The sequence below is a fragment of the Melanerpes formicivorus genome, unplaced genomic scaffold (genome assembly GCF_026170545.1).
Source record: "Melanerpes formicivorus ecotype bairdi unplaced genomic scaffold, bMelFor1.0.p_v2 SCAF_6, whole genome shotgun sequence".
Taxonomy (NCBI): domain Eukaryota; kingdom Metazoa; phylum Chordata; class Aves; order Piciformes; family Picidae; genus Melanerpes; species Melanerpes formicivorus.
This window is the reverse complement of record NW_027142358.1, coordinates 10,519,779-10,534,833: the sequence shown is the minus strand read 5'-3', so window position 1 is coordinate 10,534,833 and position 15,055 is coordinate 10,519,779. Positions and strand designations below refer to the sequence as shown.

The following is a 15,055-nucleotide window of genomic DNA, read 5'->3' as shown; positions in this document are numbered from 1 at the left end:
GCCCAGTCCAATTGCCAACCACTCTTTCTGTGAAGAACTTCTTCCTAACATCCAGCCTAAACCTCCCCAGGTGCAGCTTGAGACTCTGTCCTCTTGTTCTGGGGCTGGTTGCCTGGGAGGAGAGACCAACCCCAATCTGGCTACAATCTCCCTTCAGGTAGTTGTAGACAGCAAGAAGGTCTCTCCTGAGCCCCCTCCAGGCTAAGCAACCCGAGCTCCCTCAGCCTCTCCTCATAGGACTTGTGCTCCAAACCCCTCACCAGCTTTGTTGCCCTCCTCTGGACACGAGTGGCTTATTTTGAAAACCTGCACTATGTGGTTTACAATACGGAATTAAACTTGGCGTGTTTTACAAGGATGCAACTTTATGCTATGTTTGACAAACTTAATACTGGAACAGGGGATTGAATTTAATTTTTGACTACCGTTACTTTGTCAAGGTTACATTGTGTTCAGTGGTCCTCGTCGGGCAAACGGCATACAAGGACTAAGATTTATTATCCAATCTGAAAAGCCACCACACTATTTAGAAAGCAGAGTTGAAGCATTCTTGAAAACTATGGAGAAATGCATAGAAGATATGACAGAAGAGGCCTTCCAAAAACACATCCAAGCTTTAGCAATTCGTCGTCTAGACAAACCAAAGAAACTGTCTGCAGAGTGTGCTAAATACTGGGGAGAAATAATTTCCCAGCAGTATAACTTTGACAGAGGTAAGACAAGTTATAATTCCTTTAAAATAGAATGGGTTGTTTGTCTACACTTCCAACTGTTGAGTGTCATATCCACTTGGGAATCATAGAATAGTTTTGGTTGGAAAAGACCTCTACGATCATTGAATCCAACCATAAATCTAGCACCACCTTGGCAATTGAACTCTGTCCTGAACAACTCAAACTTTTAAATAACTTGTGCATATATATATTTTTTTTCCTGTCATATGTGTCCTTAAGTTGTATTTATTCCTTCCCTGAGAAAATACATTTTTTGAGAGCTCCTGACAAGGTTTCATGCCTGAATATAAAGAGTACTGTGGAAACCTTATTCCCTCAAGTACTCTTTTTGTGTCTGATGAAACAGTTTAATTTTTCTTTGCCTTAAGTGTTCCTCTTTTTACCATACTTGGATTTGTATTATCTCTCTGGAGTTTCTTACTCCTAGCTGTAGGCTTATCTTTCATATCTACATCCCACTCAACTTATTATTTCCTTTGACTTTTGTATCTTTAATTCCTCTCTACCCACTGGTAATTTTATTTCATTAATGATTCTAATGTGACTAGAATTATCAAAATCATAAATTCACATTTCAGCCTTAAGAAGTGAGAGGGGTTTTTCTTCAAGAGTTTACATTTTTATTTTTAGTTGGTTTACTTCATTTGAAATGTTTCTCCCAAATGTCATCCATTTTCCAAACTCTGTTCTGTTGATTCCCTCTGCTCCCCATGTAAGAACTTAATTACTTACAGCCTGCCTCAAGGACTTGTCAGCTGCATATTTTGCATGCATTTCTTTTTGATCTTCCTGCTCTAGCCCAAAGAATAGCAAGCAGGCCTAAACCAAAAACCTTCTGCCTCTGCAGCAATATTGCATGATTAATTAATTACAATTTAATTTATACAAAGTGATGTAGCTACTGAGACCTATTGTCCCCAGGTATCTTAAAGGTGATTATTCCTTAACGTATGATGTAGGCACTATTTAGAGTATATTCTGCTGAAGTACATCCTGTTAAAAGTCATCTAGAGTTCTGTCTGCTTCAAAAATGTGTAATGCTGATTTGAAGAAGATAAAGAGAAGCAGACAATCTCTTTTTTATCTATTGAATAACATAAGAATGCAATCAGTATTCTTCAAACGTGCATTTTTTAGGAAATCAAATCAAATAGACTTACTGAAGTGCAATTTTCTGCCAAGCTTTAGTGATGCAAGCATTAGCTTGAAAGTTAACAGTGAAAAGCATATTACTTGCAGTAAATTACAGCATATGAATTTGAAAAAGTAGTGAGCTAATAACCAGCTAACGGTTTCAGACTTGTTTTAATTTTTACTGTTGTTGTGCAGATAACATTGAAGTGGCTTATCTAAAGACCCTGACCAAGGATGATATTATACAGTTCTACAAGGTAAGTTAGTCATGTAGCTAACACGTAGCTACAACTGGATGTAATTTGTGTGAACTATGCTTATGTCTGATTTAGGCGTATAATAAATGTATAAATACTGGAGGATTGCTTTTTGTTGTGTGTGGGTTTGTTTGGTTTGGTTTGGTTTTTGTGGTAGTTCAGGCTGGGTGCCTTCTGCTGCTACCACACAAGATACATCTTTGATGCCCCAGGTGTCCAGTCCAGTGGGTGGACACAGGAAGTTATGTATTTCATTCCCATGATGTCCTGCTCCCTATAAAACCACCTGCAAAGTCTTTCACTTTCTGTTTCTTCTCTTGCTGCCCTCATGAGAGATGCTGTCTGGTAATGGAGGGGGAGTTAACTCAAGGCCTTTTAGACCTGGCTAGGCTTAATGCCAAGAGGAAAAAGGGGAAGGGCAATCTCAGATCTGGCCAGCTGAGATTAGCCTGACAGTGGAGGGGGGCTAAGAAAGAGCCCTGGGGGGTTTGGGTGTACCCTCATGTGGGGAGAGGGGAGTGTTGGGATGCTTCTGGATATGCTTTGGGATCTCCTTTTGTCACTGTGCTTGTGGTTCTCTGTAAAATATTCACTGCTTTTCCATTTAAACTTTCCATCACTTCTGCAAGCTGTTTGTGTGAGTCTCAGCTTTTTTGCCCACAATTTTGTTTGGGTTTTTTTGTTGGTTTTGTTTGTTTGGTTGGTTGGTTGGGTTGGTTTTTTATACCAGCTCTTACTCTCATTTATACTTTATTTATGAATAAAAAATATGCTACTGTGTGACCAGGCTTAGCCAAAATTACAGATTTGTGCTTTTCATTTTTTTTTCTTCAACCAGTAAATGAGACACATTTTTTGTGTGCATGAATTGTGAACAAAACAGAAACTTTTAAAGCTTTGTTCACTGTAAATCAATACTCGTTTTTTATTGCCCCCTTGCTTTGGGGGATGTTGTAGTCGTAGTAGCCCCTGATAACGGGATGCCTCTGGGTGACAAATGTAGGGACATGAACCTTGCCACTGCCAAAAGCAGAATTCCAGAGATGGAGAGAGTAGAGAATCTCAGAAATCCTCTCAGAATTCCTTTATTACAGCGTTGTAGAATCCCCAGTAGTACAGAGTTTCAGAGTCCCACTTACAGAAGTAGTCACAGTATCACTAAGGTTGCAAGAGACCTCAAAGATCATCGAGTCCAACCTGTCACCACAGACCTCATGCCTAAACCATGGCACCAGGTGCCACATCCTATCCCCTCTTGAACACTTCCAGGGATGGTGACTCCACCACCTCCCTGGGCAGCCCATTCCAATGATGAATGACTCTCTCAGTGAAGAACTTTCTCCTCACCTCGAGCCTAAACTTCTCCTGGTGCAGCTTGAGACTGTGTCCCCTTGTTCTGGTGCTGGTTGCTTGCAAGAAGAGACCGACCCCTTCCTGGCTACAATCACCTTTCAGGTAGTTGTAGAGAGCAATGAGGTCACCCCTGAGCCTCCTCTTCTGCAGGCTAAACAATCCCAGCTCCCTCAGCCTCTCCTCATAGGGCTTGTGCTCAAGGCCTCTCACCAGCCTCATTGCCCTTCTCTGGACACGTTCAAGTGTCTCAATGTCTTTCCTAAACTGAGGGGCCCAGAATTGGACACAGTACTCAAGGTGTGGCCTAACCAGTGCAGAGTACAGGGGCACAATGACTTCCCTGCTCCTGCTGGCCACACTATTCCTAATGCAGGCCAGGATGCCATTGGCCTTCTTGGCCACCTGGCCACACTGCTGGCTCATGTTTAGGCAGCTGTTGATCAGTATCCCCAGGTCCCTCTCCGTTTGGCAGCTCTCCAGCCACTCTGACCCCAACCTGTAGCTTTGCATGGGGTTGCCGTGGCCAAAGTGCAGCACCCAGCACTTGGACTTGTTGAATGCCATCCCGGTGGACTCCGCCCACCAGTCGATCGAGGTCCGTCCCAGAAGCCCTTAACAGAAGTAGCTAACAGAAGTAGAAGTCCTAAGTATATCTCTAGCAGCATCCCTAAAGCAAAGCCCTAGCTGAATTCCCTAACCAAAAATCCCTAGAGAAGCCCTTACCCCCCACTGTCCTTAACCAAATATCTATTGCCCAAAGTACCTGATTTTTATATGCTTTCTTTATCTTTCACATTGACCCATCTAACCAGTAGGATTCAGCCATGTGTATAAACTAAAACCCATTGTAATCAAAGATGCCAACATGTAAAGAGGAATAAAACTCTGCCACATATATAAACTAAATTAATTCTTCCAATGAAATGAGCCAGCATGTAAGGGGGCTGGTTTGTGCACGATGTTGTTCTTGGCTCACATGGAATGTTATTGTTTTGCTCTTTGCAGCATGCAATTGGTCAGCTAGAAAGTATTTTGCAATCCCATGCAGTCTGCATGCGTCCCAGCTCTTGTTTGCAGAACAGTGGCTGCAACGTTTTTCTTCTTCCTTTCATAGCTAGGTAGGACAAAGGAATAGCTTACTGATGCAATAATTGTGCACTGCAACTCAGCATAAAGCAACTGAAACAATACTAGAAGAGTCCATCCCTCCCTTCCCCCCAGTAAATTTAGTCTCATTCTTTATGGTTTATGACAGATTTAATGGTGATAGTTCACTATACTGCAAAGTGTACACATTGTTTATTACTTACAGGGCATTAATAGCTAATGGAATGCTTTGAAAAATAATGTAGAGCTGTCTCTTTGGAACTTACTATTGGATAAAAAAATTCTGAGTGTATTTCAGACATTGGAATGGGCTGCCTAGGGAGGTGGTTGAATCAGCAACCCCCTGGATGTGTTTAAATGTTGTTTGGATGTGGTACCTGGGGATATGGTTTAGAGGTGAATCTTGCAGAGTAGGATTATCAGTTGGACTTGGTGATCCCAAGGGTCTTTTTCAACCTGAATGCTGCTGTGATTCTCTCTGTGTCTGTGTGTTCATTCTTGCTTCCTTGGTGCGAGGGTTAATGTCTTTCAATATAATTTCTCTTTTGTGCTCTGTCTTAGCCTTTTCCCTGTCCAAGAGAAGTTTTATATTACTGTCTATTTTTCTGAGATTGTCTTAATGCTTAAAACTGCTGATTCTTTACATGGCAGAGCAAACAATAAAATCTTTGTTTTGTGGGTTAGGGTTTTTTTTTAATTGTATGATAGGATGGTTGAAAATACACAGCAAATACAAACATAGTAAATGGATTTTCAGCAGCTGTTGTTTAATAAGTGATAACTGGAACAAGTATCCACATTCTGGTTTTGTAGGAATCTGTACTATTTTGCTTACACTAATGCTCATTATATGATTATCTAGTATTACAGAGCAGAAATAACTGTATAGATTAGTGAGCTAGTCCAGCTGAATTTAATAATTGTGTTCAGGGTGATGTACTTCCAGAAAGCTGCTAGGGATTGAAAATTCTGCAGGGATTTTAGGTTGCATTCCTGATACCATGATAGTTATTGTCTGAATTCCATTATTTCCAGTTTTTCTCAAAACAATACATTAATTCCTTGATTGTTAAATAATTCTAAGAATTGCATGCATTGCTTTCAATAATTTTGGGACATCCCAAAATTCATCCCACATTATAAAGATTAAATTAAAATCCTCTTATTCTTTTCTTGTTTAATAAACATAATGTCTGAGTCATATTTCCCATACCTGAATGACTTGATGTTTTTTTACTGTAGGTATTGTTGGCAATAGATGCTCCCAGAAGACACAAGGTATCAGTACATGTCCTTGCAAGAGAAATGGATTCATGTAAGTATTGTGCTAAATATAGTATGTAATAAATTCCCATTCAGGCAAATCCTAGATAAAGGCAGCCATATTAAATGGTACAAGTGCACTATAAGAACAACTGAATTCTGGAGATTACATACCTTGCAGAAGAAAAGATATTTGGTTTTATAGTTTTTCCTCTCATGGATTCTTCAGATTTTCTGATTGTGACCAAGTTCTTCGGCAACCCTGAAACAACACATCTTCAGCCACCACTAAAACAATATATCTTAAAATAGCACTTCTTTTTTAAATGAGGTATTTTAAAACAAACATAAAACTCTTGTAATGGTCCTGCAGGGAAAAACAAAAGTAGGATTTGCAGTTACCAGCACAGTGTGGTGGGGTTATTTCCAAACAAGCAATGAATGTCCAGAATTTTATTCAAGCATCCTCGGAGGTAAAAAACAAACATCATCAGTAAACAAACAGCAGGCAGCACTCTGGCAATGCCAGACATTGTATTTTAACTTGTGAAAGACAAAGTTTATTTAGATTTTATTTTCCACTAATCTGGACTATTTGTGCATTGTGAACGGTGGTGTTCCGTTTTATAATTTGATCAGGAAAAGGTTCAAAGGTTTCTGGGTAATACAAATAAACTAAGAGGGAAAACTTCTATGTTGTTTTGTGCAGATTTTTTACCAGTTTATACTGGACTTAAATTCTAACATGTAACTGGTTGCAAAATCAAGAGTGTCGAAGTCTAGTCTGTACAAAAGAAAGAAGCAGGTAGCTGTGTGCCTGTCGTGAAACTCCTCCCAGTCTCAGAATGTTTTATTTTTATGGTACTGTGGAAATTACATCTCTGCAGCTGAATAAGGACAACTTGCTTCAAAGCATTTTTTTTTTCAGGTTTTGTGACTAATCATTGCTAAATAGAAATAGCTCTATGCTTTTCCTATCCTATTCTAGTGTGTAGTAACTTCATTGCCAGAACGGTTTATTACTTGCTTGGAATGGTATCTTCCCAAGACAAGAGTAAGCATGGGAGACAACCTGACAAGTGTTTACTCTTAGAAAGATCATAGCAAGGTATTTTCTCCACATGCTCTGAGTCCTATACCATTTAATTTGTCATGTGGCCTCCCGTCTATCATGAAAGAGAAATGGAGATTTTAATGCAGTTTCCATGAGTCCAAGTGAGCATTCCTCCAACTGTAGGCTCCCATCCTCAACAGTGTTAAGGCAAAGGAGGAAGGCCAAAAAGCTTCCCAGAGAGAACCCTTCCTCCTAGAGGCAGACATCCAGTTTTCTCTGAGAACAGAAAAGAATATGAAGCAGTAGAGATAAGACCTGGGTTTTTAGGAGGGGAAAGCATTTGGACTCCAAGATTGAAGGTTAGGGTTGAAATATGAGCGTGGAGACGGAAGAGAAGCTTAAGGAATTTAAGACTAGTTCTTATGAACAAGTGGATTGGATGCAGTAAGAATTTTCAAGGGGGCTCAAGGAGAGCATGCATGGGGACAGGTAGGGAAGACATGGGGTTGCTAGCCAGAATTTTGGTACATGGAGTAAACTCAGCATTTCCACAGGCATATCCTTACTAAAAGATGTGCTGTTGTTGCATATGCCACTGATACTTACTCCTGTCCTCATTAATTGTACTGCAGATTAGCAGAGTTTATTCCTACATTCTGTTTATATGTGTTAGATAAATAAAAGCGCACATTCTCAAGTCTCAGATCATGGATTAAGATCTTTGTATTTCTAAAAGCAGGCCTGGAGTGAGTATAAAAGCAAAATATTCAGAAAAGCTTATTTAGAGATATATTAATGACCTGTGATTTATATAGATACCTTTCTTATAAGGAAAAAACATTTTATTATGTAAAAAGTAATAAATTAAAGTATGGTCCTGAATTAATTTTGATGATATTAAATAGGCCCGGTTGTTGGAGAATTCCCATGCCAAAATGATGTGAACCTGGCACCAGCACCACCATTACCACAGGTAAAAACCATCTTAAATATCATATATAAAATCATACTTAAAATCCCAGAGCGTATTCCTAATATGGATGTTTGGTACCAGTAAAACTTCTTGAAGTTCATGCTGTTGTGGGGCTGATATTTCAGCTCCTTTCTACATGCATTGTCATGCTCAATAAGAACAGGGATTTTTCCTGGTGTCTTTTTTCACAGTCTCTTCTGTCACCTTTGTTACTTTTGTTCCATTGAAATGAAAGCTAATAGTAGAAGTAAACTCTACTGAGTATCTACACGGTGGGGTAAATACAGATTGTTCCTGGCTGAAAGTACTGATTGTGTGTGGTTAGATGTGTCAGATGTCAAGAGAAGGATGTGTATGCATCAACAAATTTACCATCTTTCTTTTTTAAAAAACTAGCAATAGATCAACCCAATCTCAAACTACTACCAAAGTCAGCTCATTATTTTAAACCCCAGAATATTCTTGTGCATTCCTGTCAATGTGTAGCCTCTGGAGGAAGCAATTTAACAAATTGTGTTCACGCAGATGTTACAGATTTCACTGTGTGGTTAGATACGACCGCACTGGGCCCTTACTGGACCTTACATGATTTTTCTTGAAGAAGGATGGTATTGTTTGTCTAATAGATAATTTACTTTTCACAATGTGGTAGTAGGTCTCTGTTCTTACTCAGTTGTTAAGGTAAAGTCGTCACCATGGGTGGCAATTTCTGTATGAATTCTATGTGGATATATTAGCCATTACCACTGAAATACTAAAAAGTTCCTTTATTACTGCAACTGAAAATAATATCTTATTGAATCGCTGTTGGTCCTATGATCTTACCTCTGATAATCAAAGGACAGGTGGAATATTCTGAAGCAGAAATTGTAAATGAAAAGACAAGCTCTGCATTTATTTAAAGTTTCTGCTATCATTAGTAATGCAATTACTGCCACAGAGCTATTGTTTTAAATGATCTACAGTAAACCTGAAACCATTTATTTTGTAAGAAATAATACTCTCTTTCTGGAGAGAACCTGTAATAATGAAATGTCAGTTACTAATATTGTAGAAAAGAGTAGGAAATGTGTGTTCATATGTAGCTGTAGCAAGTGTTAAAAGCAAAGGATGTCTTCCTTCTCCGATGAAAGATACTGAGCAGACCTTTTCTTGCGTACGCTTCTTTGCAGCCAAGCGTGATTGAAAACATGACAGAATTCAAGCGCAGTCTGCCACTCTTTCCACTCGTGAAACCACATATCAATTTCATGGCTGCAAAACTGTGAAGAACCCCAATTGGATGAAGAAATGCAAATGATCAGTACTGACATGTTTTCAGGGGACTTCATGAGGAACATTAGGATAACTGGTTCTGTCTGTTATGAAAGTCCCAAATTCCTTCTCAGTTCATTTGACATTAGCTGTGTGTTAGGGATAGAGAGTATACAAAAATCAGTTGTGGTCATGTGTCATTTATATTTCAAGACAACCTGTCGAAAACCAAAATCAACTGAAAAAATAAAAAACTTGTAGATGCAATATATTTTTCAAAGATAATATCCCTTCAAATTTTCATTTTGATAAAATAACCCTCCAGAGCAAACAAAATTGCTTGAACTATACCCTTGTTACCCCTGAAGAACATTATTTAGTATCCCAATAATTCTCTTGCTGGAGGCTGGAGGGGGTGAAAACAGCAGGTCCCTTTTGGGATGAGGTCAACAATTTTTCTTAAAAATAGAGACTTTCACATTTTTTTGGAAGTGGTGTGTTGAATGATATTTTTAATTGAACCTTAATGTAGCCAACATATTTTCTATTTAAGTTTTATGAAGATCAGTGTGGGTGGGGAAATAAAGAAATAAAAACAATTAAAAAAAAACTAAAAAAAGGAAAATTGAAAACATGGTAGTAAATGAGAGAATTGTCTTAACGAGAACAATTGAAGATGTGGGCATGATTTTAATCTTTCTATATGAATTTGAGGATATTTTATATTAAAACTAGTAAAATGCTGGAAACACTTTAATAGGGCATCTTATTTTTGTTATCAAAAGCGTTGTCCCAGTCTCTTGATACTGTCAACGCCATGTTCATTTTTTTCAGTGTTACTGTGAGTTCTGTCTGTTTGGTACATCAAGTACTTTATCTGGTGCCATTTTTTGGTTTTAGTTGTGCATATACTGATGGAGAGCTCAAGTCTGTTTTGCCTGATTTGTTAGGTCTCAGTCCAGCAGAGGATTTACTAGTGCAAATAACTTTAAGCACACATTAGTTCCTGAGCAGTTCTTGAGGTGAAAGTCAAATAGGGGCTCTGTAATGAAATAGAAACATCATTGTTCTGATATATCTGTTGGGGTCTTTTTTGTCCTTAAGGTAGGCATTTGGGACAGTGCGGTAGTTGGTGTTCAGTACTGCTGCAGCACAAGGTGTGGTTCAGGTTACATCACTACATATTGGTTCCTACTTCTTTTAAGAAGGCTGTGCAAACCCTGGAAGGATCAAGAGTTATGCTGAAATATTATATGTAAATATATTCCATAATTTAGTAAAAGGATAAAACAATATATGGTGTCTAATCTTCACCAAGTTTACTGGTTTCTGCGGAGTGATTTTGTGTTTGGGATATCCCCCAAATAGGAAAAGGTAAGAAAGCCTCTTATTAAATGCTAAGTTCTCCTACCTGTCTAATGAACAGAATTGACGGCAGTTGTTCATAGAGGATAGAGTGTGCAAGGCACAGAAGATACAGAATCTGATCATCAGGGGTGTTACTGCAAGTTTGCTTATCAAAAGAACCTGAAACTAAGGCCCTGATGTGACACACAGGTTGTTATGTCAGAATCCTGGTATATTTGATAGGGTTATCCTGTCATTTAATCCATCTTCTTTCTTACAGTGGCTCTGAAACCAAATTAAATGAATGCTTGACAGAGTAAGGGCTGTAAGCTGTGTTTATCTGAGAGTCTTTTCTAACTGAATAAACACAGTGTACATAAAAGTTGTTTTAAAGGTTAACAGTACATGTTTCAACATATTTTTAATAAATTTGATGGTAGTTTGTGATGTAACCTGTTGCCAAAGGAGGCCACTGGCATTTTTTTTGTAGCCTCAGGAGAAAAAAAATTAAGCAAAACCAGTAAAGGTGTCTCTGTTCAAAACATTTTCATGGATCCTTCAGATAAGGATGTAAGCCTCTTACATTTAGCTTTTGTTTATAGTTTTCTTTAGTATAATATTTGTATTTAATATATATTAAAAATTTTGACAGCATATTATAAAAAGATATATTTTGGGATTTAGTATTTAAACATACCACTCTTATGGTAAATAAAATGAAATAGCTTCTATCATGTTTAAAAAATGAATATGTATATTCATGGAAGCACTATCAGCTCTAAATTTAAATTATATAAATAAATTGGAGTAACAGTGTATCTAACACAAGCTCACAAATCATGTTTTCCAGAGGAAAAAAAAACACCACAAGATTTTAAAGTTCTGTGACTGGATGTGGAAACCCATGTCGTTTTCCAGCAACTCTTAATTGCTTTTAAGTGTTCTCCAGCATTTTACCAGTTTCTGAGTTTGATATAGCAGTAAATTTTTATAAACTCAGGCATACTAATGGGTTCATTTTAATGGATCCAAAGCTGCAGTGTCTACAAGCAATAAAAAACTACCTAGAATACACTGTAATTCAATTTTAGTGCTTGTTAATTCGTTTATGTAAGAAACCATAAATTATTATTACATAACTGTAATTTTTTTGCAAGTGCTATTTTAAGCAGTTGATGTGGAATTGGGTGCATGTGACACAGCCAGTATGACAGAGTGCTAGAGTTATTCTGTTTACAATAAACAATCTGAATTTAATGTTTGGAGTTCTTAATTTGTTTCATTATAAGTTTTTGCATACTGGTAATGTTACATCTGTCAGTCTGTGCGTGTGTTTCATTATAGGTTAATTGTGATTTTCTGCTATCCAGTTGCTTGGACTACTGAGGCTGAATAGTATTGCTGGAGAGGTGTTCCCAGTCACACTAGGGAATTTGTGGAGGACTTCCCCATACGGCATCCCACACGTTTTAGGTAGATTCACCTCTATTTCTCTCCAAGTGTATGAAAACCTAATAATACAAAGGTAGAAATGCTTGCACAAGACAGGATTTTAATTACAAAAATCTTAAATTGTTAATTCAGAGCATTGCTGCAGCCAAATTGAATGGTGCCTGCTGCAGCTTTACAGTGTTGCTTTGAGAAATTACTTTCCCTGGTCGTTTTCTTTGTTTTATGCACACCAAAAGATTATCTTTGGAAAGGTTAGGAGTAGATGTGACTGTTAGAGCAGCAAATTGTGTCAGTTCTGAATTCTGACAATGCAAAGGCAGCCTAAATGGCACTTTTGCTGTTCTAATGGGACTTCTTGACAGTCAGCAATGGTTTAAAAAGACAAATTTTGTCCTTGGCAGTGAGAAGAGTGGTTGGTACTTACAGCAAAGAAATAAAATGTCTGCAACCCTCCTGGAAAATCACTTTTTCCTAGAATCAGGGCTCTCTTTCTCCACTCCCAGTTGTTAGTGATTGTTGTAAATCTTCACTCATTTGCTCTATTGTCTTTTGTTTAAATTGAAGCCATCTAAATGTTCTTAGGCCATTGCTGTTAGCCATATCAAAGTGCTTGAGGTTTGTCACAGTATTGTTTAAGCGCCAGGATGTCAACAGCTTTTATTGACAATGCGTAATCATAATGTGTGGAGAAAGCATTACACACCTCTTTAACTTCATTTATCATGTTCTAGCTCTTGTTTTAACACAAGGTCAGCAGAGTAAATTTTAGTCAGCATTGTCTCAACCATTTAACTGGTCAGTTTGCTTTTGCTATTGGTCCACTGTAAAGTGAAAAATCATTGTCTTCTACACTTTTCTTCGTACACTTTTCCTATGCTTTTTCAATAGCTGACCATCGAACTGACGTGGTCATTTACAGTGACACCTGGCTCCTTCCCTTGAGCTGACACCTAATTTTATATGCAAAGCCAACTAAAATGCTTCATTCTCAAGTCAGTTTTTTAATATTGTTGCTGCATGGTGCACAATACAAGGTGCTCTCTGTGCTAATTTTAAAGGCAGAAGACATCAGAGACTCAGACACCTTTCTTACCTTTAATGTAATTTCAAAAGAAGGCTGGCCTCCTGTGTAGATTCTCCTGAGAATGTTTTATTTGAAACATTTTAGTCTATTTGCAATTCAAAGAATGTACTTACAGTTTACAGTGTGTGCTGTTGGTGGAATATAACCCTAATAATGTGTGAAATCTGAATTGCAGTTCGGAGGAAGAAAGTGTGTTAAGGCCAAAGGCACAGCAGAATGGGAAATGTCACAATTAAACCAACTTATTTGAACTCAAAGCATCTAAACTGAATTTAAGATTGAAAATATTTATGGCTTTTTAAGTCAGTATGTCTCAGCCACCTCAAGGCTGTTAACTTAAAAGTGCAGCATGAAAGGATGTAGACACCACACTGCTGAGCATTTGCTGCTCTTAACTTATAGGACATTCTCTTCAGTGCAAAATTCTGAATTAATTTTTTTTTTATGGCTTTTGCAATGGGGATTGGGTAAGATAACACAGCCCCTAGTGGACTTCAAGTTACTCATGCACTTAGTGAGGAAGTGTGACTAGGCTTAGCCAGTAGGAAACTCTAGTGAGAAGCACCCAAGTTTAAATCCTACATCTCTGAGGATTTGTCACCACCTTTCTGTGTGTTGGATGTGCTTCCTTCTGTTTCAGATTCACATTACAGCTATTCACTGCCTGCTCCACTTCCCTTTCAAGAAGGAGAGCAGGGATTGGTGGTACTTTTCCTAGTGACTGCCAAAGATAGTAAACTTTTCATTGGAGCTGCAGCTGGAATGCAGGGCTGCCTTCAATCCTTGCCCTCCACCCATACACAGAACCAGGTGTCCCATGGTACGTGTGGGCTCATAAATGCACATGCACTATATATTCTGGTGGTGAATGCTTGCTCTGCAAAATTAGAACAAGTTCAGCAAAAGGAATATAATTAGCCTGCTGGGAAGTAGGGAAAATAGGATAGAGAAAATTTTGATAGAATGTGGAAATGAAATGGATTTTGGTAACTTGTGCTAACCACTGACTTATGGCATGGCAGAACATGCTTTTTAGATTATCTTTCCTAAAGGATGATCTGATGGGAGAGCTAGAAAAGGACTTGCTTGTGAATTCCAGGGAGGTGCAGGGGTTCAGTACTAATACATTTTACATGGTTAAGGTTTAGTCATTTCAGAGAGTGCGCAGAAATGGCATTCTGGGCTATCAAATGTGGAAAATGTGGACGTGTACAAATGTTAGTGAAAGCTGAGACTGGGCTTTGAAGATCCAGAGTTTGGATGCGATACCTTGTAGTGGACCTTAAAAATTTGCTGAATAGTACTGAAGTGGTGCACTTGATAAAGCAACATTGGAACTGGTTTAAAGCACCAGAAACAGGTAAATATTTCACAGTGTTAGTGCTCAAAAAATGATCCACTTGGTAATTTCCAAACTTTCCAACTTAGTTTGCAATGAAGTAAGTTTAGTAGGACAGGTTTTAGCCCGAATTAGTATTTGCATATCTGTGTATGTGAAAGCCGGGGACGTTCACAACAGATTAGTGCCCATCAGTGATCTGGAGTCAGTAAGCTTATCGAACAATTCAACTTTGCCCACTTTATTTGTTTATTACTGCAGTAACTTTTAGCCTGCCAATGCTTGTGCATTCCAAGCCTTCTGTGTTTTAGCTGTGAGATAGCCAGTATCATTCACTGGTACATACCTGTTAATGGTGAAGCTTTGGAATTTGGAAGAAAAAAATCAATGCTGATTATTCTCCTGTTCACAGATTTCCAGATAAAATTGTAGAGAGAGTAATTGTGACAATGCTGCAGCATTAAGTGTAGTTTAGGAAGACAGGAGTCTGTATGTATAACTGGATCTGGTATCTCCACAAGCTGATAATATAGGCCTGATAGTCCATTAATCATCTATAATGGCAGAGACATCTGCTGTTCATCGTACATTGCATCATGCCTTTCTGACCAAGGTGAGATGACCAGATGCTCCCATTGTCACATCAGCCAAAAATGTTGATGGCCCTTTAGCACTGGCATGCACCAGGTGTGGGCTGCATGTGT

General features: G+C 38.3%; 1 protein-coding gene across 5 annotated transcripts in view; it reads left to right on the top strand.

Annotated features, from left to right (window-relative positions):
* The window catches only part of IDE (insulin degrading enzyme), a 65,713-nt gene extending 53,980 nt beyond the window's left edge, over window positions 1–11,733 (top strand). For all 5 annotated transcript variants that reach the window (XM_068139638.1, XM_068139634.1, XM_068139633.1 and 2 more), the window contains 5 exons: window positions 441–713; window positions 2,064–2,125; window positions 5,828–5,900; window positions 7,808–7,875; window positions 9,048–11,733. In XM_068139638.1, coding sequence (XP_067995739.1) covers window positions 441–713; window positions 2,064–2,125; window positions 5,828–5,900; window positions 7,808–7,875; window positions 9,048–9,143 — 572 coding nt within the window. In that variant the 3' untranslated portion in view covers window positions 9,144–11,733. The remainder of the gene's footprint in view (window positions 1–440; window positions 714–2,063; window positions 2,126–5,827; window positions 5,901–7,807; window positions 7,876–9,047) is intronic.
* Window positions 11,734–15,055: the final 3,322 nt, after the last annotated feature.